This window comes from Ochlerotatus camptorhynchus, unplaced genomic scaffold (genome assembly GCF_037179485.1).
Source record: "Ochlerotatus camptorhynchus isolate MF236.1 unplaced genomic scaffold, CSIRO-AGI_Acam_v1.1 ptg000550l, whole genome shotgun sequence".
Classification (NCBI taxonomy): Eukaryota; Metazoa; Arthropoda; class Insecta; order Diptera; family Culicidae; genus Ochlerotatus; species Ochlerotatus camptorhynchus.
In genome coordinates this window covers 2,954,467-2,974,117 of record NW_027041033.1, presented here as the reverse complement: position 1 = coordinate 2,974,117, position 19,651 = coordinate 2,954,467, and the positions used below count along the sequence as shown (strand labels likewise).

The 19,651-nt window shown below is 41.1% G+C and overlaps 1 protein-coding gene across 1 annotated transcript in view; it reads right to left on the bottom strand.

Annotated features, from left to right (window-relative positions):
• Nucleotides 1–1,035: 1,035 nt before the first annotated feature.
• The window catches only part of LOC135713351 (uncharacterized), a 116,328-nt gene continuing 97,712 nt past the window's right edge, over nucleotides 1,036–19,651 (bottom strand). Inside the window, exons 3-6 of the mRNA XM_065236458.1 lie at nucleotides 2,744–3,241; nucleotides 2,542–2,671; nucleotides 2,331–2,474; nucleotides 1,036–1,385 (exon numbers count right to left, since the gene is read on the bottom strand). Coding sequence (XP_065092530.1) covers nucleotides 1,102–1,385; nucleotides 2,331–2,474; nucleotides 2,542–2,671; nucleotides 2,744–3,241 — 1,056 coding nt within the window. The 3' untranslated portion in view covers nucleotides 1,036–1,101. The remainder of the gene's footprint in view (nucleotides 1,386–2,330; nucleotides 2,475–2,541; nucleotides 2,672–2,743; nucleotides 3,242–19,651) is intronic.

Genomic DNA, 19,651 nt, shown 5'->3' with positions numbered 1-19,651 from the left:
CTAATAAATTGAAATCCTCTTTATTGCTAAATTATTTGTCCTCGCCTTTAGATCATGTTTCCTCATCCAAAAAAGGAATGTATGTATGTATATTCTTATGCATAGCAATGGCAACGGAAAAAAAAGTCTCGCTAGTTCACTGTTGTCGTGAGGAAGAATGCATTTTTCGCGGATGTCAAATTCTAACCTAGTAGTTCTTGTAATCTCACTCTCGCCTTCTATTTTTATTGTTCTTGATTCTTTTGTTTTGCGAAGCAGTGCTGCGAAGCCGATCATTGCACTCTGGGCGTGATTCCTGTTTTAGTGTTTTTATTTAGATTTTAACGTTTCTTTAGTTATGTGTCAAATTCTACAGTCTTCTAAAATGATGATTTTTTTTCTTTGGTTTTCTTTAGTTGCGCTATATAACAATTGGATTTTCTCCACTTTTATTATTTTTATTTTCGTACAGTTTGTTTTTATTTTTGCTCGTTATGTTTTCTTTTCTTACAAAAGCTACATTTTCTTTTGTTCTGGTTGTCAACAGTGCAATTTCACTTTAGTTGGCTCTAATGCTTTCGGAGTATTTCTTTTTTTTTTATTGTAACCAATCAAGTTTTTCTCTTATTTCATTCCTCTATATCCTAGTCCGATTTATCACATTTCATTTCACGTATTCCTAGCGATTAGACGAAAAATTCATTATCAGGAAAAATGCTCGTGCTATCGAAAGTATGAATCGAAAACACAAATGCTTGGACCTACGCGAACCGGTAGGTTGGAAGCTTTGACGAGTGGCGACGCTGCCACCGCGCACAAACTGTCAAAAAGCAAAACAGAAAACCAGTACACAACAGACTGAAACAAAAAGGCACATGCTTTACATGTGCTTCCCCATAAGAAGTATGTTTCACACTATCGTCGTTGATGTCGACTTCCCGAAGGATAGAATCTGTCCCGATGCGCATTGGCGGATGTGGTATGGTGCACCCTTATGTCCGTCCCCCCTGCTCGTGAGAGAGACACGAGACCCTATCATCCATTCCGTTGTCCTGTTGCTGTTCCTTCTTCCCCTTCCTTCTAGTAGAACCTTCTGGCGGAATCCTCCGGGAATATCTTCACTCAAATTCGCTTGATCGTGTTTCCGGTAAAGAAGATCGACATCCGCCGACTGAACGTCATCGGCTCGTAGTCGTCGTCATAGTGATACCGGCTGTGATAACTGCTGCAACGGCGTTGGTTGTGGTGCGCGCCCAGATGGTTGCTTCCCATCACCGGTAGGAATGCCAATGTCCGGGGCTCCGGCGGTGACAGCGGATTCTGACCCTGGTCGTCCGAGTCACAGAATCCCGGATTCAGGATGATGTTCGGCACCAGCTCCAGACTGTCCAGTTCTTCTTCTTTTTCTGGTGTGTTTTTTGTATGTGTGTTGATTTTACGGATGAAGATTTTTTTTTTCAGTGTAATATGTGTTTTCGCAAATTGTTTTGAAGGCAGGCAGGCGTATGATATTTATTTATTTTTTGTATAAGTTTTATTTTTGTTTGATCCCATAAGCGAAAGGCAGAAGAGTGGCGATATATAAGAAGGATTTAAGGAAAAAATCAGTTAGATGAAATTTATAGCAATTTTCTTTTTCAGTGTTTTCCTAACAGACAGAGAACGCAAGCTTTTATTTTTGCTAAAAATTCTACCGATGAACTAAAGTTTACAATCACTAAAATGCAATAATGATTGAGTTCCGGTGGGAAGGTGGCTTACGCAGTTTTGGTTTAGGAAATGTCATAAAACACCTTTTGAATATCCATTCCAAAAGTGGCACCTTTATTGTCTTTTTTTGGCACTACTAGCTATGTATAAATTTGGTAAATCTATTCTAAAATAAAGCTTGCTCTGCTATCTAATAAAGCCACTCGTGAGCGTCTTCGCTTCTCTTTCGGAGCTCGTGTTGGTGTTCTATTACCGCAAAAGCTTATTTTCTTTGTAAGAGTATTGGTAAATTTTCGATGCAAAACCTAGCTACATTCGAATGAAAGAAAAAAGTCAATCAAAAATGCAAAAAAGTGCTTCTAAAAACTACTACTTTTGGCAAAATGGATTTCTTTGGAAACAAAACAAAATTGGTTCGTAAAATAAGCAACTTCTACAAAACTTCCTACAAAATTGTTATCTTATTTATTGCAGTGTAAAATGTTCCAAAATTGGTCCCTTCTAAAACAAAAATATACAGCTACTTCAAAAACCAAACCAAATCAGAGACAAAAATCAACAAGAGTCTATGAACAGAACCAGATCGAACAAACAAACAAACGCAATAGTAGTTCAACAACAGTTAAAATTCAAACTTGTACCGATTGGCTCGCGGCACTCTTTGTACAGCACGATGCAGGTCCCGAGCGACAGGATGACCAGCGTTCCCATGACGACGCCGACTGCTGCGATCCAAACGCGGGTGTCAAAGTTCTGCGCATCGATCATAATCCGCCGTATCAGGTCTTGAATTTGGATGCATGTTTTGATTTCCAATCATGGTAACAAAAAAAAACAATAACGGTGACCTACCTTTCTCCTCCATGTCGGGTAACGTGGTAGCCGTGATGGTTACGGCTTCACCCGACCCCAGGGCGTTGTTGGCCCAGATCCTAAACTCGTACGTCGTGTTCGGGATTAGGTGGTATATCTCCAGCTGTCGCTGTTTTGTTATGTTAAACAATAAGCTTTAGAAACGGAAGTAAACCAACTAATCAATATGCAACCAACTCACCGCATTCGGGCTAATGTGCCTGGGATCGATCGTTTCCCAGCGTTCCTCGGGTTCCTCGTCGGACATGCGTAACTGCCGCATTTCGGAGGTGAAGTCCCGAATGGCGTAGCCCCCGGTCCGGTTGGGAAACACCTCCCAAACCAGCACGGCAATGATGGTGGAGGCACGAACAAAGAAGTTGGACACCGCCAGCGGAGGCGTCCGCACTTTGACGTTGAACTGTCTGATCAGCACGTACCGATCGGGGGTGCTGTCAAACTGTGGCGACGTTGGAAGATCCGGTTCGTCCTCTTCACTGCTGCTGCTGTTGTTGTTCAAGTATCGAGTATCGTTCCGAGGGCCAAACACTAGGATGCCATCCGCAGCGGTGTCGTTGCTGTCATCACTCGCCGGGAGATCGTCGATCTGCACTGTGGTGAAGGTGGGCACCATCTCCGAGCACGTGTACGTGCCGCCATCTTTGACTGTCAGATTGGTGAAACGAAGCGAACCGTCGCTCTGTGGAATGGAGAGAAACGAAGGCTTGATTAAGGCTTTATGTAACTGGATAAAGTTTCATCAGTGGCGTACCGTAACCTAACTTTTTACCTGTGCGCCAACTTTCAAAAGCAGTTTTAGTGACATATTCATACTCGAATCGGTTCAAAAATACTTCGACAGTGAGCATGCATAATGGTGTAAACGCGATGATCGATTCTCTTCGTCGATTTTCTCTTTTGTTAATAACTCGCTAGAACTAACGTTTCTCGGTGCGTTTGCTGTTGCTTTTGATAGTCAATACAATCTGTTACAACTCTGCATTGAACAAATTCTAGAAAATTGTTTCACTTAGCTGTAGCAATGCAAAGAGAAAATCGATGAAGAGAATCGATTATCGCGTATACGCCCTTATGAATACTCACTGTCGACTTACTCATCTAGTTTACTCGATATCTATCCATTGCGAGCAATATTTTGATAATAGTTTATGTTTTGAGAGTTGGTGCACAGGTAAATTGAGGTTAAGGAAACGACACTGAGTTTCATATCATATTCATTGGTAGAGAAACCTTCACTGTCCATAAAAGCATAATTGTCCCATATGAATAGGAAATCAAGCAAAGATGAGACAGTTATGCTTTTATGGGTAGTTCAGCTGTGGATGATTCGTTTTCATGGAAATTTTCGCACAATTTTCGAACGTTTTTTTAAGAATGGTTAATTATAATCGATTGATACAGTTAAAGCATATTTGCTTTGTCTATGCTTGATCCATCTGATGTTTCAATAGCCACACTTAGTGTAGTTTTCTATGTTTGCTGCGTAAAATCTCCCTTCGTTTTGAGCCATACTTGGCATACACTGCGAAATCGTTTACAAGCTTGCATATAATATCGCAATATTGCGATATTGCGCTTAAATTTACACGAAATATGGCGTAAATTAACGCTAAATATAGCGTTAATTTTATTTGCGCTATATCTCGCAGAAATTTACATGAATTTTTCAAACATCTTGGCAAAAAATACCGATATTGGTCAAATAAAATTAAGTATGTAAACTTAAAAAAAAAAATAACCATAAAATGAGCTTAACGACGTGTTCGGGGTATCATCCATTTGTGGGATAGTTTATCCATCCGGGATACAGTTCGTTTATGGTATTTGTTTATTAGGGTGTATGTATGTAAGAAGCCACCATCCTTATATTTGTCAAATAAAATTAAGTGTGTAGAAAACTCGTTTTATATTTTTTACACGAAGTTTTGATTTTTTTTTTAATTTGTATGAGAGGATCGGTAACTAGTACTAGGTTGATAACTGTTCATGGTCGTTGCTTGAATGAACGAAGGTTTATTTTAGACGAATGAAAATTTTCTAGGTTACATAATTATATAAGCTCTTCAGTAAGTCAACTGCTACTACGATTTCATTCTTCTTCACCCCCCCTCAGTTGCTTATTTCTAATCTTTATTTACTGTGTAGATTCAGGAACGATGGAGCTGCCAGAGATTTTGTCAGCTTGTCCGCTTCTTGCTGTTGCGTCGAAACGTAGACCAACTGTATTCCGCCTGCAGCTATAGCATCACGGATGAAAAGTTATTTTACATCTAAGTGCTTTGCCCGCTTCGTCTCTTCCTTCTGTGCCATCGCTATGGCCCTTTGGTTATCTTCAAATATTGAAACAGGATACAACCACTTGATTTGCGCTAGATTACCCATTAATATACTGAGCCATATGGATTGCATTTTCAAATGCCTAGTACCCTGAACGTACTTCAGGACTATTTTCGCGAGTTGCCAGTGCTCCAAACTTGAAACCTCGAAAGATACCCAACGATGAAGCAGTAATCCGGTCGGGTACCCATCATCAGGTACATTAGGCATCCAATTAGTTCACGATAAGGGTGCTCGCACCGCTCACCGCTTCGTTTCAAACTGCTTTCGGCAGGAGTTTGGCATTGTTTGAAGTCACTCATCCCAAAACGGTGTATATACAATCTTCTCGATCAATCCCGTCTGCGAAAGCTTCATGATTCCTTGTTCACGATCTCGTAGAATCTTGATTCCCAGGAAGTCATGCCGTTCAGCCATGTCAAATTCTTGTTTCAGCGTTTCCTTGATACCCAATATCGCTTGTATGCTCCGAGCTACGATCAACAGATCATCTACGTAAACAACAATACACACTGTTGCATATCCTTGGTGCTTCACATATAGGCAATAATCGTACCGCGATTGGATGAAACCTTGACCTTGCAGCAACTCATTGAATCTTGTGTTCAAACATCTTGTGAACTGTTTTAACCCACACAATGATCGCTTCAGCAGACTTGGCTCCAACTCCATCCGGTACCTGCATCTACACCTCTTCGTCCAGTTCTCCGTTCAGAAAGGCTGTACGGACGTCCATTTGGTGGATTTCCAGTCCTTTGGGGGTTCGGATTGTGTTCAGTTTGTTGTTCCAGACCAAAAGTTTCCTCATAATCGATACTCTTCCGCTGCACACAGCCTTTCGCCACTAGCCTTGCCTCGTAACGCATTGGATTTCCATCAGCGTCCATCTTCAACGTGAATACCCATTTGCATGAAACGGGTACAACCGATTCTGGTTGCTGCCCAAAAACCCAGGTCCGGTTCTTCTCCAACACACTCAGTTCCTCTACCGCTTTGATCCAGCTTTCTCGATTTGGGTGGTCAGCAATGTCTTTATAGGACAGAGGAACCTGAGGAGAATGGTCTACAGCAGATAATGCTGCATATGACGAAATGAAATCTTTGTCCAATCCGCCTAGCTTCAGCCTTCAGTCTGATGTACGTTTCCGCCATCGTCTCAAAGTTCCGTGCCATAATGTCAATGTCATCGGCGAAGCCAAGAAGCTGGATAGACTTCCTGAAGATCGTGCCACTCGTGTCTATCCCAGCTCTTCTGATCACACCTTCTAACGCGATGTTGAACAGCAGACACGAAAGTCCATCACCTTGCCGTAGCCCCCTTCGAGATTCAAAGGGACTCGAGAGTGTCCCCGATACTTGAACAACGCACATCACTCGATCCATCGTCGCCTTGACCAATCGCGTCAGTTTATCCGGAATTCCGTACTCGTGCATAATCTGCCATAGCTGATCTCGATCGATTGTGTCGTATGCGAATTTGAAATCGATGAACAAATGATGTGCGGGCACGTTGTATTCCTGGCATTTCTGCAGAACCTGCCGAATCGCGAAAATTTGCGAAAACTCTCTTGCAAATGGTGACAGGCGGCGTAGTAAAATTTGGGAGAGTACCTTGTAGGCGGCGCTCAGCAGTGTGATCGCGCGGTAGTTGCAGCAATCCAACTTGTCGCCCTTTTAGTAGATTGGGCATACGACACCTTCCATCCACTCCTCCGGTAATATCTCCTCCTCCCAAATCTTGGCAATTACCCAGTGCAGCGCTCTAGCCAGTGCTTCACCACCGTATTTTAATAGCTCACTTGGTAGTTGATCTACACCAGTTGCTTTGTTGTTCATCAGCCAACCGATCTCCTCCTCAACTTCTTGAAGATCAGGGTCCGGTACCTTTCGTCTTCTGCGCGTGCTCCAAGGTCCGTTGCCGTGCCACCTTCGTTGTCTGCTGCTTCACCGTTGAGGTGCTCGTCATAGTACTGCTTCCACCTCTCAATCATCTCACACTCGTTCGTGAGAAGGTTACCGTCCAAGTCCTTGCACATATAGGCTTGCGGCACATAGCCTTTGCGCGAACTATTTAGCTTCTCGTAGAACTTCCGTGTGTCGTTTACGCGGTACAGATTTTCCATCGCCTCGCGATCTCGGTCTTGCTGCTGACGCTTCTTCCTTCGGAAAACCGAGTTTTGTCGGTATCGCTCCACATTCAATCTCGTGCGGTGTTGCAGCATTCTCGCCCGTGCTGCATTCTTCTCCTCTACTAACAGTTTGCATTCGCCGTCAAACCAGTCATTTCTTCGGCCCGGGGTTGCAGTACCTAGTGCCACTGCAGCAGTACTACCTATGGCGGAACGGATGTCCCTCCAGCCATCTTCAAGAGAAGCTGCGCCAAGCTGCTCTTCCGTGAGTAGTGCAACTTCCAGCTGCTGCGCGTAGTCCTAGGCAACTCCGACGTCCCGTAGTTGCTCAATGTTGGGTCGCGGCGTTCGACTTCGACAGAGAGTTTTGAGCGCATGCACACTGCAACTAGGTAGTGGTCCGAATCTATGTTCGCACTGCGGTACGTGCGGACGTTAATAATGTCGGTGAAGAATTTTCCGTCGATTAGAACGTGATAGATTTGGTTTTCTGTGTGTTGGTCAGGTGATTTCCAGGTGGCTTTGTGGATATCCTTGCGGGGGAAAAAGGTACTACCATACCCCGAGAGGCTGCAAAGTTCACGCATCGTTGGCCGTTGTCGTTCGATACGGCATGCAGGCTGTTTGGCCCGATTGCCGGTCTATACATTGCCTCCCGTCCTACCTGAGCGTTCATGTCGCCGATGACGATTTTGACGTCCCGTTGCGAACATCCGTCGTACACCTGCTCCAGCTGCACATAGAACGCTTCTTTCTCGTCGTCGGGTCTCCCTTCGTGTGGGCAGTGCACGTTGATGATGCTGTAGTTGAAGAAACGGCCCTTAATCCTCAACTTGCACATCCTCGCGTTGATCGGCTGCCAACCAATCACGCGTTGGCGCATCTTACCCAGCACTACAAAGCCGGTTCTTAGCTCGTTGGTGGTGCCACAGCTCTGGTAGAAAGTAGCCGCTCGATGCCCGTTTTTCCATACCTTTTGTCCCGTCCAGCAAAGTTCCTGCAGTGCTACGACTTCGAAGTTGCGTGGTTGAAGTTCGTCATAGATTAACCTATCGCAGCCCAGGAAGCCGAGCGATTTGCAGTTCCAAGCTCCGAGTTTCCAATCGTAGTCCTTATTTCGTCGCGTAGGTCTGTGCCGATTGTTCCGATCCGTATTTCTTTCTTCAGTATTTGCAACTTTATGTTTTTTTCCCACTAAATAGGACGGTGATCAGCCGCTCCTAACATGGAGAACAGACGCCGCTTTGAGCCACACCTCCATGGTGAACAGACGCTCAGGCTTGGTGAAGCATTTCCTCTATCACCGTACTATAGTTACCGCGCCAGTGTTCGCGTCGCACCTCTTCACTTTGCTTTTGCCGAACTGGCAACATTGCCCTGGCTATGCCACCCAGCTGTGTGCATGTTTCAGCTGATAGTCTTTTGTTATCATATGACTCGGGAAGCCGTGAGGTAGGAACTTGTGAGGACCAGGGCTACGTATTCCGCTCCTTCCAGGTTATCAACTCACCATTTTGTAGCACCATCATAAACACGCAGTGAGCTTTAAATTGTCATGGGATACGTTTGGTAATGATCAGTAATGAGAATTTGTAATATTTGTTCTTAAGATAATTCGATCAAATCACTGATGTAATGATTTACTACAGCCGCTAATTTGTTTTCTCGCTAGAAGTCATTTGAAGTTGATGTAGAAATCCCCTGTTGCCAAATGAAAGGATAGGAATCGTTCTAAAACCGTGACCGCGAGTTCCACTGTTTTTCTCTTGATGTGACACAGACCACAGAACAGAAGTGGAACTTTGGATCAGAAAGTGGCTGCACTATTCATTGGGGGACACTATCGCACCTAGCGGTAAAAGGCATCTTCTGTCTGTAGTTATTGCAGCATGCCTATGTGAGTGCACATATAAGCCCGTGTTTAACGCTACCATAACGCATCGCTTGTTGAGCAGAAAAACGAACCACTTTTTGATTCACAGATTTCAAGACCAACAATTGAAATGGCCTTAACTCCATTTAGTAAACAAACCTTGTTAGGTAATTTTCTCCCGAACCGAAACCTTCATTCGCAAACCTAAACCACAATCGGGTAGAAGAGAATTTCCCCTGTCTGTTCATTATGTTGATTTGCCTTTGCGGACTTCGGTTCGCGAGAAAATGGCCTTACAAGGTTTGTTTACAAAATGGAGTTAAGGCCATTTCAATTGTTGGTCTTGATTTATTTGAACTTCCCCTTCTGTTCTGTGCACAGACTCTACGTGCTGCTTGTTTGTAATATTAAATATTAAACATTTAAAAAAATATCTTTGCGGGATTTTTACTAACATCGACTTTGTAAGTATACTGGATAAGACCGTTAGGATGATTTTCAAAAGTGATATTCAAGGCAAAACTCGAGTTCATAGGGATTTCGGTCACTCCAGCCCCCACCTTCTGTGTAAGCAGTTTGTCTACAAGTTTATCAACAGCCCCATAGCCTGTATAAACTACTACAATTTCTCGAATGAAATATATACACAGAGGATGTATAAGACCCACAGTCAATTTTGATGTAGGTATTTGCCGTTTGACTTGCGTGTACCGAATAATGCTTACGTTAACAGATAAACAACATAACAGGCTTCAACCGGATAATCCCATTTATAATCATCAATGTAGCAATTCGAGACAGAATCGTTTCAAAAACCGCCGCTTTGATGTGGAATTGTCATTTTCGTCCCACTGGTAGAAGCCCACGAAAGCGGAGATCCACGACGCGCAGTATTCAGTTTCCAGTTCCACACAGAAACGGTACACCCGCCTTTCATGTTTGTTGTAGGTGTACCTACTGCTGAATGGTGGCGCGGCGCCCGATATACACAGTTGCTGAAAATTGGATTTGTGCCGCAGGAAATTCGGTTCTTCCTGCTCCGCACCATGATTCATGGCGGCACGTGCGGTTATAGAAAACAGAAACAATCACAACAAACGGAGGCAAACGAAAAGCGCGACGACGCCAACGGTAACTTCCACATCCGGATGTGTTGAAAACGTTGTGTTGCGAATACCATTATTGCTTTAATGTTTATACTGTATCCCCCCGCTCATCCGACACTCGCTAATCCGACGACTCGATAATCCGGAAAATTTCGAAGGGGTACCAGTCGTCTAAAACAAGGTGATGCTGAAAATATACCGCAACAAACATCTCTGGGTAGTGCAGATTAATATTTTAACAAAACCAACCCACAACCTGGTTATAAATACTAAGTGTTCACCGGAAGACCATCCGATGACCCGGATCAGCCATAATCTTTATTATTATGTATTTTTAATCAAAGTATGCCATGATTATTCCCTGCATCTTGGAACACTATTCAGGATTCTGGGACTTATACCAACAACCAATACGAAACTAACGATTTTAAATTGGCTCACTACTTGACTAGCCTATTCAAGATTCTGGGACTTATACCATAGAGGTAATTCTAAGATCAGAAGATCCCGAAGAAATGTGCTCAACTTTTTGGCTCAGCTCTGGTACACGAAACGAAAATCAATTATTTTATTCATGTGTTTCACTTATAAATTTTTGCCAAAACATCAGCCTTATACATTCAATAAGATAAACCACATAGGTCATATAAGAATGCATAAAAGGTATGTGTGACCGCTCATACATTTCATTTGACACATGAGCTTCATTAACTTTTTGCAAGGCGTCTGCTTATTAGTTGAATTATACATTTTATGAATAATCAACAATAGAAAATTGCCAAAAGGTATAAGGAGATTTCTATCCGTGTACTCTCTTCGGTCCCAAGCTAATCGATGCACCCCTCGAGACATAGGAAAATCCACGAACACCTAATTTTATCTGTCAAACTTTCATAGAGATTCAAACCAAACATAGTGTAGTACTAGAATGTCGGGTACGTTAATACTCAAATACTCAAATACAAGCAAATCATGGTACCAATAAGCTAGACAAAGTAGTGAGCCGATTTAAATCGTTAGTTTCCACTGGTTGCTTATACCCCATACAGACTATGGCTTATATCATGTAATATAGGCTGTCTTGGAATGAGCACTCATACATCTAGCCAGATAGCCTATATTACATGATATAAGCCATAGTCTGTACGGGATATTAGATAAGATTGAAGGTTTTTGGTGCAAAAATGATTTAAGAAGTAAGACTTGTATAAAAATTGGAATTTCAAATGTAGGAATATTTTCAGCTGAGAATTTTTTAGCATATTAGTTTTCATATCAGATATCTCCTTCAAACATGAGCATCTCCTTTGAGTTTTTTTTTTCCTTAGTTTGTTTCCACCGATCTTGTTTTATGTATTGAGTACCAATGCTACCGACGCCAGGGAAGCAGCTCCCACATCTGGACCCTATACCTATCAACCCTTAAAACGTATGGACCGGCCACCAACGGCTTTACTTCGCTCCCGAAGGAAGGCGTGATCAGAGATAATATTCCTCAGAAAAACCCGACGGCGCTAACTGGGATTGAAACCAGGTCTTTAGGAGTGATAGGCAATCACGCTTACCACTACACCATCGATGCCGCGGGCGTCCTTCGAGTTTTAAAATATAATTATGCAAACACTTCTAGTTTGTTTATCATAGCAGAATTAGAGACCTGAGCTGTTCTTTCTGGGCTTATCGTAGCAATTATATCTAAAATTGCTCATTCTTCATTGGTCAGTAAAGGAAACAATATTCGAAAAACTCCGGAGAACTTTGAGATTTGGGCGTAATTGCTTTTGTAAACAAACTCGTCTATCGCCGATTTCTCGCGAATAAAAGAACAATCTTGTAAACAAACTATACCAAATCGTAGTGGAACTATTTCTCTACCTGTTTGTGTTATTAGTTTTGTAGATTGAGGTTCAATTCGCGAGAAATCGGCAAATGACGTGTTTGTTTACAAAAGCAATTGCGCCCTAATCTCAAAGTTCTCCGGAATTGTTTCTTAAGCAACAGTGTCATGTCTTGGATGTGTTTCATGATCATTTTTATGAGAACTTTGATTGTAGCCACTGAAATCAGTATTTCGAATATTGTGGTCAGGCCACATACAGCATTTAATTGTCCTCGGAAGGATATCGATTTGACAATGTTAATGCATCTAGGTTCTTTTTCTTGATATATTTATCAATCCCTTGTCATTCGTGTCACAATCGATTCTTTTAACTGTACACTAAAAATGTCGAATCTGACGAACAATTTTACTTTAAACAAATATACTAAATTAACAATATATTTAGTTCACTCTTTTGTTATTCCGGAGACACGATTTTCAGCCAACAAGCGCGTCTTTGCGTCAGAAAGGTAACTAATGTATTTTATAAACATTACGAGGGATGCTTCAAAGCTTTAAGAGCGATTTAAACAAAACTTTTTTCATCATTTAATATCGTATTCCTTGTGGCTTATACCAAAAATAGTTTTCATGTTTTCATGGAAACGCAAATGATGTTCATCCATAAACAAAATTAATGGAATTCATTTGAATTTCACAGAACATTTATGCGATCACGTTAATTTTATATGATTATTTACATGAATTTCATTGGCCTCATAATACTCATGTAATTTTTTGGTGGGAAAGCTATGTGAAATTCATGTGATTTCATGTGATTATATATGTGATAAATTTTTTGAGTGTAAGCAATGTGCACACGATTTATCATTGGTTGTAAGTTTCTGTTCGTTGGGTAATGTATACATAGAAAACTGCAACGTCTGGTTTACCTCACGTTTTTTGACATCTGGCAGTGGTTTGTTAACGTGGACTTAGAAAAAAATTGAAATTTCTTATTAAATGTTTTTTTTTTTGATTTTTGGAGTGCAAGATCGACTAATATATTTTTTAATTTTTTATTTATTTAAAAACTCAAATCCACTTGAATCTACTAACAAGCAAAAGTAAACAAACCACAATTGGATGTCAAACTTATGAATGCGGGTTCATCGTGTTCATTCGTGACGTCAGCGTGCAGCATCCTATGGGCAGGCATGGAAAATCATTTACATTCATTTCTTGCAATCATTTACATTCATTTGCCTCTAACTTTTTTCATCCACAGCAATCTGCAAAATGATGTAAAGAGCTTTAGTAGGTTTTGTTATTAGCTACAACTTTTGTCCATAGCTCAAATCTGTATCTCTTATGCATCACGAATTATAGCGGGCAGAACTTGTTACTGTTTTTCATAGAATTTAAAATACATTCACTGAAAAACAGTAGTGGCTTCTGTTCGCTCTGGTTTATCATACATAAGAGATACGGATTTGAGTTGTTAACAAAAGCTCTATACATCATTTTGCGGAATTCTGTTAATGAAAAAAGTTAGGGGCAAATGAATGTAAATGAATACACGAAATGAATGCAAATGATTTTCCATGCCTGCCTATGGGTAATCGAAGAGTGAACTATAGTAGTATATTTGCCAACACATAAATAGAAAGATCGCAGTAAGCCGCGCTTCAAATCTGACGAGCTTATTTTTGCTGCATGTTTTTCTTCCACGGATTGGGCATTTTTCGCATTAAACATCATTTGTTTGTGCTGTAATTGAGTTTTAAGTGTTCATGAAATTGTGCTATAGTGGATTGCCTCCCGGGAGCCCGGTAGTTATATCGAGGGTCTCGTCACTGTGGGCCGGTTTGAACCCGGCCCGGTTTGCGACTATGCCCGGGAAAGTACTGATAATGTGTCGGTCGCGAGGTATGGTGGTGATTCGGTGGCCTTTTCTGTGAATCAGCAAGTTTACCGCTTGCAAAAAAACTCGGCTACTGGTGTCTTGCCGGTGTCGGAGATTGTGAGCAATATGAAAAATGCCTCGCTGGACGCCCAAGGTTCCTGAGGAAAGCACTGTAGTAAAAGCGAACCTCCTCCCAGATGACCATGGCAATGCAAGGAAAGTTGTTTTCGTTAAAGAAAGTATTACAACAAAGGTAATTGCTATTAGATATTTTTGTAAACAGTGACAGATAGCGGACATGAAGATCCAGTGTAGATGCCGGGCAAAGGTGTTATATCATAGACAAATGGTAAGTTCCAAATTCGCTAATTTGCCGTCGTAGTCGCCGTGGTAGTCGCCGTATGCAGTACCATTTGTACACTTACACTACTTACTGTATACTTACTCTACACCTTGAAGGTCGACAAATTTCCAACTTGAAAGAGGTTCTGGGTCGAACCGGAAAATCGATCCTGGCACGTCTTGCTTGATAATACCGTGCTTTAACTGGTCGAAAGTGGAAGAATTCCGTCAACCTTTTCGTTTGTAAAAAGATTAACGGAATCCTTCCAGTTATTCCGTAAAGATCTGCCATATCTTGCCACCGGTTGCTACACCCGGTTGGTTCTTCGGTCGTACCAAGGCAACAAAGTTATCAAAGACATCAACCCACCCAATTGTCCTCAGCTCCACCCAATCACAAAATTTATGGCTATCGTAAAAAAGAAGCTATGTTATAAAATTTACCACAATCGATCGGTATTGCAAAAGTAGTTGAGTACACCATGTTTACTTCCACGACACCATGATTCTAATACCACGGACTCATTTTAACCGTAATCAATAAATCAAGTCGTTAAAAACTCTGTGCGGTTGAACTGACTAAGAACCATCAAATTCAATTTGCTCGCATTTTTCCCGCGCGCTCGCACATTAACTAATCACACTATCATTGGAACAATTTGTCAATTTTTTCTATGTCCGAACCTAAAAGGAAGAGGAGACAACTGGCTTCTTACTCTTTTATCTCTATCTATCTCTATCTCTATCTCTATCTCTATCTCTATCTCTATCTCTATCTATATCTCTATCTCTATCTCTATCTCTATCTCTATCTATCTCTATCTCTATCTCTATCTCTATCTCTATCTCTATCTCTATCTTACGCACTTCAAATCGGCCAATCACGAGCTGGTTCGCGTTTGACAGAAAAGCGGTTCGTTTTCGCCCCCGTATCCAGGGGCAGAGTTACATATAGTTACCTCTATGCCCGTATTGTCTCCTCTTCTCTAAGGTCCGAACCGTAAACACTACAGGGTGCGTGACGAATTTTTGCAGTAAATTTCAAATAGTAATTTCTCATGCTTGCGGATCATGATTTAGATATATTTGGCAGCACTGAATTGCTCATACTGTTAGGTGTAAGATGTAAACAAACAGTGTTGAGTAAACGTAAAGATGTCGAAACAAAAGAGCAATCGGTCAGTCGCTGTCGCTTTGTTGCGCGCCGGAGTAAGCGTAATAGAAATAATTCGGTGGATAAATGTGTCTGAAAGAACAGTGTATAATATAAAAAAGGCCTGGGAAAGTGATAAAACGGAGAACCTGCTCATACTGCTAATAAAACACAGAAATGGCTTGCGGAATATATTTCGGAATTTTGGGAGAAAGAAATTTGGCCTCCAAGCAGTCTCGATATCAATCCGTTGGATTATTTTGTACGGGACATCGTCGAACGGAATACCAATAGAAGCCCTAACACCACACTAAGTCCCTAAAAGCTAAAATCAAGGTAGTGATGACATCTATGGATTAAAACATTGTCAAACGTGCATATGGCAGTTTCCGGAAGCGTCTAGCTACAGTCGTCGAAAGGGAAGGCGATTTTTTTGAATAAAATAGTTACAACTTCCATATTTTGCGAAAGAAAATAAATCACATAACATTCATTGCTAGAATAGCTAACTGGTGTAATTTTTCTCATATATGTCATTTACTGCAAAAATTCGTCACGCACCCTGTATACGGTACGAAAAAAGTAAGAGGTTGTATCCAAGACATGACCGTAGATTAGACGTAGGATTACGTGCTTGGTATCAATAATCGGCGACTTTGGTAGGGAAACCACTATTTCCTATTGAGGAAACACCTCGTTTTCTGATGAAAAAATAACGAATTTTCATGCACAAAACGCTCGGAATTTTTGGTTTATTCAATAAATAATAATGAAGACGAAAATTTATTGGATTTATGATTTTTTGGCTGTTTCCTGGAAAAAAAAAACACTTCCTTAATTCGAAGTGTTTCAGGTTAATTGACAAAGTCATGTAGTATTCGGTCGTTACGAGAATTTGTATGTACCACTTCAAAACTGTTACGCATTTGACCACAAACGCTTGGGGTACATTATCAAAGAGCTTTTGGGGTGATGTGGCTGGCAGCTAGGCGAGCGAACGTTCAATTAAAATTAGCTCTTAAAGCCTAGTACGCAGCTGAAAAGAAAACGGAAAAGTAATTTTTGAGGGATATTCCCAAAAGTAAATTTGACAACTATAGGGAGGTGTCTTTTGCTAAATTTTGAGATCGCCAAATTTAAAAATCAACAATTATCAGTTTTTATGTTGTTAAAATGCATCCAAAACATCATTTTTACAACAAACGTTAAAATTATCTTACTGAATAATTGATCAGACCATTATTCCGCAAGGAAAGTGAAATTGCATTCAGAATGCGCCACCTTCATGTCGATCACGATACTAATGTAATCGATCTTTCCTTTACCGATTTCTTTTGAACTGCGTACTGGGTCAAGAAATGCTAAGATAAAGTAATTTCTTTACACGGCGAATGAGAACGACCCAAATTTGAGTTTAGTTCACTCATAATCGCCAAAAGTGCAGGAACTCAGCGATGAGTAAAATTTATCTCATGGTTTCCTGTGGAAAACCTAAAAAATCTGCCGGAAAATGAGGAAATTGACGTAAATTTTATTCAGCCTCGGAGTAGTACCAATAGACTGAGTGAATCCAATCTTTACTTTTCTCAAATTCGGGATTTTTTCCCTGGAAAATCCTGAAAAAAACTGGGAAAACATGAGGCAAATTTACTCATCGCTGAGTTCCTGCACTTTTGGCGATTATGAGTGAACTAAACTCAAATTTGGGTCGTTCTCATTCGCCGTGTAGCATTCCGTGTCCTACACGGTTAGAAAAAAGTACCCAAAATTAAGTTCTTTTCACTCATCTCGGCACTATAGTGCAGGAACCCAAAAGTAGGTAAAGCGGGTCTAAGTAATTTTCATTTACTTGTGTGCAGTTCGTATGGAATTTTCCACTGGCTTTTTAACCAAAAGTAAGTTAGTTGTACCCAACAGTAGGTAAATATGATTATACTCAACGTTGAGTTCCCACACTTTAGAACCCCTGTTGGGTGGTTTTGCTCCTCCGTTTTTGACAACATTAGAAGGAGAAAAGGAGACAAACTAGTCAAAAGTACGTAAAAGTGAACTGGCCGTTGGGTACTTTTTTCTTACCGTGTATCCCGTAGCACGTAAAAACGTCATTACTTTTCAGCTGCGTACCATGCTTTAAGCAACAATAATTTATGGTGGTCCTGGAAAGGACCGTTTTGTAGTTATGGTTGAGTAATGCTGAGCTATTAGGGTGTTCAACTATGATGAGGCTGGCGAGCTGTAAGTTGTTCGGAACAAGGTTGCCGCGCTTGGTATAGATGGCCCACAGCAGCTCACGACGAGCAACTGAATCTGATCAGTAGCGGTGCGGCTTCTTCCTCTTTCTTTGGTGAACCGAGGGCTCTTGAAGGCAGCCTTGATAGCTAGCTGCTTGCTGGGAGCCTTTCGCTGTGTACTGGAGAAAAATGTACAACGCTACGCACCGAAAGCACTGCTGCTGCTGTTGCTGCTGCTGATGATGACGACTGACCGGACACCACCACACACGGTGATTGAATAATCACTGTTTGGCGAGAGCGGATGGAATTCGACTTTGAAATCTGTGTGAGGGAAAGCGCTTTTTGCAGGCCATCATCACCATTGCAACAGTTGGAAGTTTGTGTAATTTTCAAAATTTATAAAGTGTTCATTTTAGCAGATTTGTAGAAAAATTTCAAATCGTTTGACTTGTTTAGAATTAAAATCTATCCGCTATTGACAGAGTTATAAGTGGTCAAAACCTGACCACTTTTCGTAACGCGGTCGGTTTTGATTTTTTAAGTTGCACCCCCAATATGTTGCCGAAAGACGTAATCCTACGTCAAAAGTACCCAAAAGTAAGTTCTTTTCACTATAGTACAGGAACCCAAAAGTAGGTAGAGCGGGTAAAAGTAGTTTTCATTTACTTGTGAGCAATTTGTATGGAATCTTCCACTCGCTTTCTACCCAAAAGTAAGTTAGTTGTACCCAAAAGTAGGTAAATATACTCAACGTTGGGTTCCCACAGTTTACTACCCCTGTTGGATGGTTTTGCTCCTCCGTTTTTGACAACTTTAGAAGTAGAAAAAGAGACAAACTAATCAATAGTAGGTAATAGTGAACTGGCTGTTGGGTTACTTTTTTCCTACCGTGTAGGTCCGCTATTTGTCAAACAACGCTTAGTGAAACGATCTATAGAGTATCGTATCGATATACTACACTAAAAAATTCCACTCATAATTATTGAAGAATTCCCATGTGAAATTCAACATGATTTTTATGTGACCGAACATAAACAGAATCCACTCAGAAGTACACATATTAAGTATGTGTCCTGCACATAGATATCATTTATTGATCACATTGCAAAAATTCATGCGTGGGACACATAAAAACAATCTTTTAAATTTACTATAGTGGCCATTGAACTTTGAAATCTATTCGGTCGACGAAGCTCGGGAAAATCACTGAAGCAAACCAACAGGTTCTGGTTCTAGGTAAAGCGCAGTAGAAAAACAAATAAACTCGTATGAAGCAAAAATCAACACAGAGGAAGCATTCAACGAGCAAAAAGATCAAAGTGAGAGTTTTATGCATTTGACATATGCCTTGATTGCTAAATGTTTGAATGACGGTGATTTCCCTTGTTGACATTCCGAAGCTTTGCCTGAACGATGGAAAACGCAAACCTGTTCCCAAATAGGCGACCCAATTCCAGCGGGGGGTTGCTATGAATCTTTTGTTCAATCTTTATTTGCGTAATAAAAGTATGCTGTTTTATGGAAAATCTGTTAACGAATCGTCCGGATATTTCGAATACTTTCCTAACTTCAATGGTCCTTTTAACGATCTCGTTGTTTAATTCCACTTCAACATGATTTATTTTCAAGCTCCGGTAATAGAAATAGTCCACAGGAAACAGCTTATCCCCCCGGAACAGAACTCCAAATCGCGTCAACACACTACAGCCTGAAGCAAGCATAGAATGGGAAAGGAAAAGGTCCTGACCAGAAAGCCATAAAACTGTAGCAATTTAGAACGAACAGTGGAAATCGTTACGAGCTGCAGTTAAAATTGTTCTACGCCATTATGAGCGAAAGCGAGCGAAGGGCACGTAGTTCCGTAGCATTTAGCTTCTATCGTATGGGATCCAAAAATAACCTTATAGCCTATTTTCGTTCATTCCAACGGCATCTAGAGCCAATAAATGGTGATAAAATCGGTTCGCGGTTAAAAATAGACCTGGTGCGAAAGGACGCTAGGTCAGACTACACATTAAAACAAAAATTATCGACCAGGAAAAACGTCATCAAGATAGTAGCCTTGTAACATGTTACAACTCCGTATTCTGAACATAGCGTAAGCTCGATGGAAGTGATTGAGTTATTACAATACAAGAAAGGGAAGTAAAAAGCAGGCCACGGCAAAAAAACGCTTCCCAATCAATCATC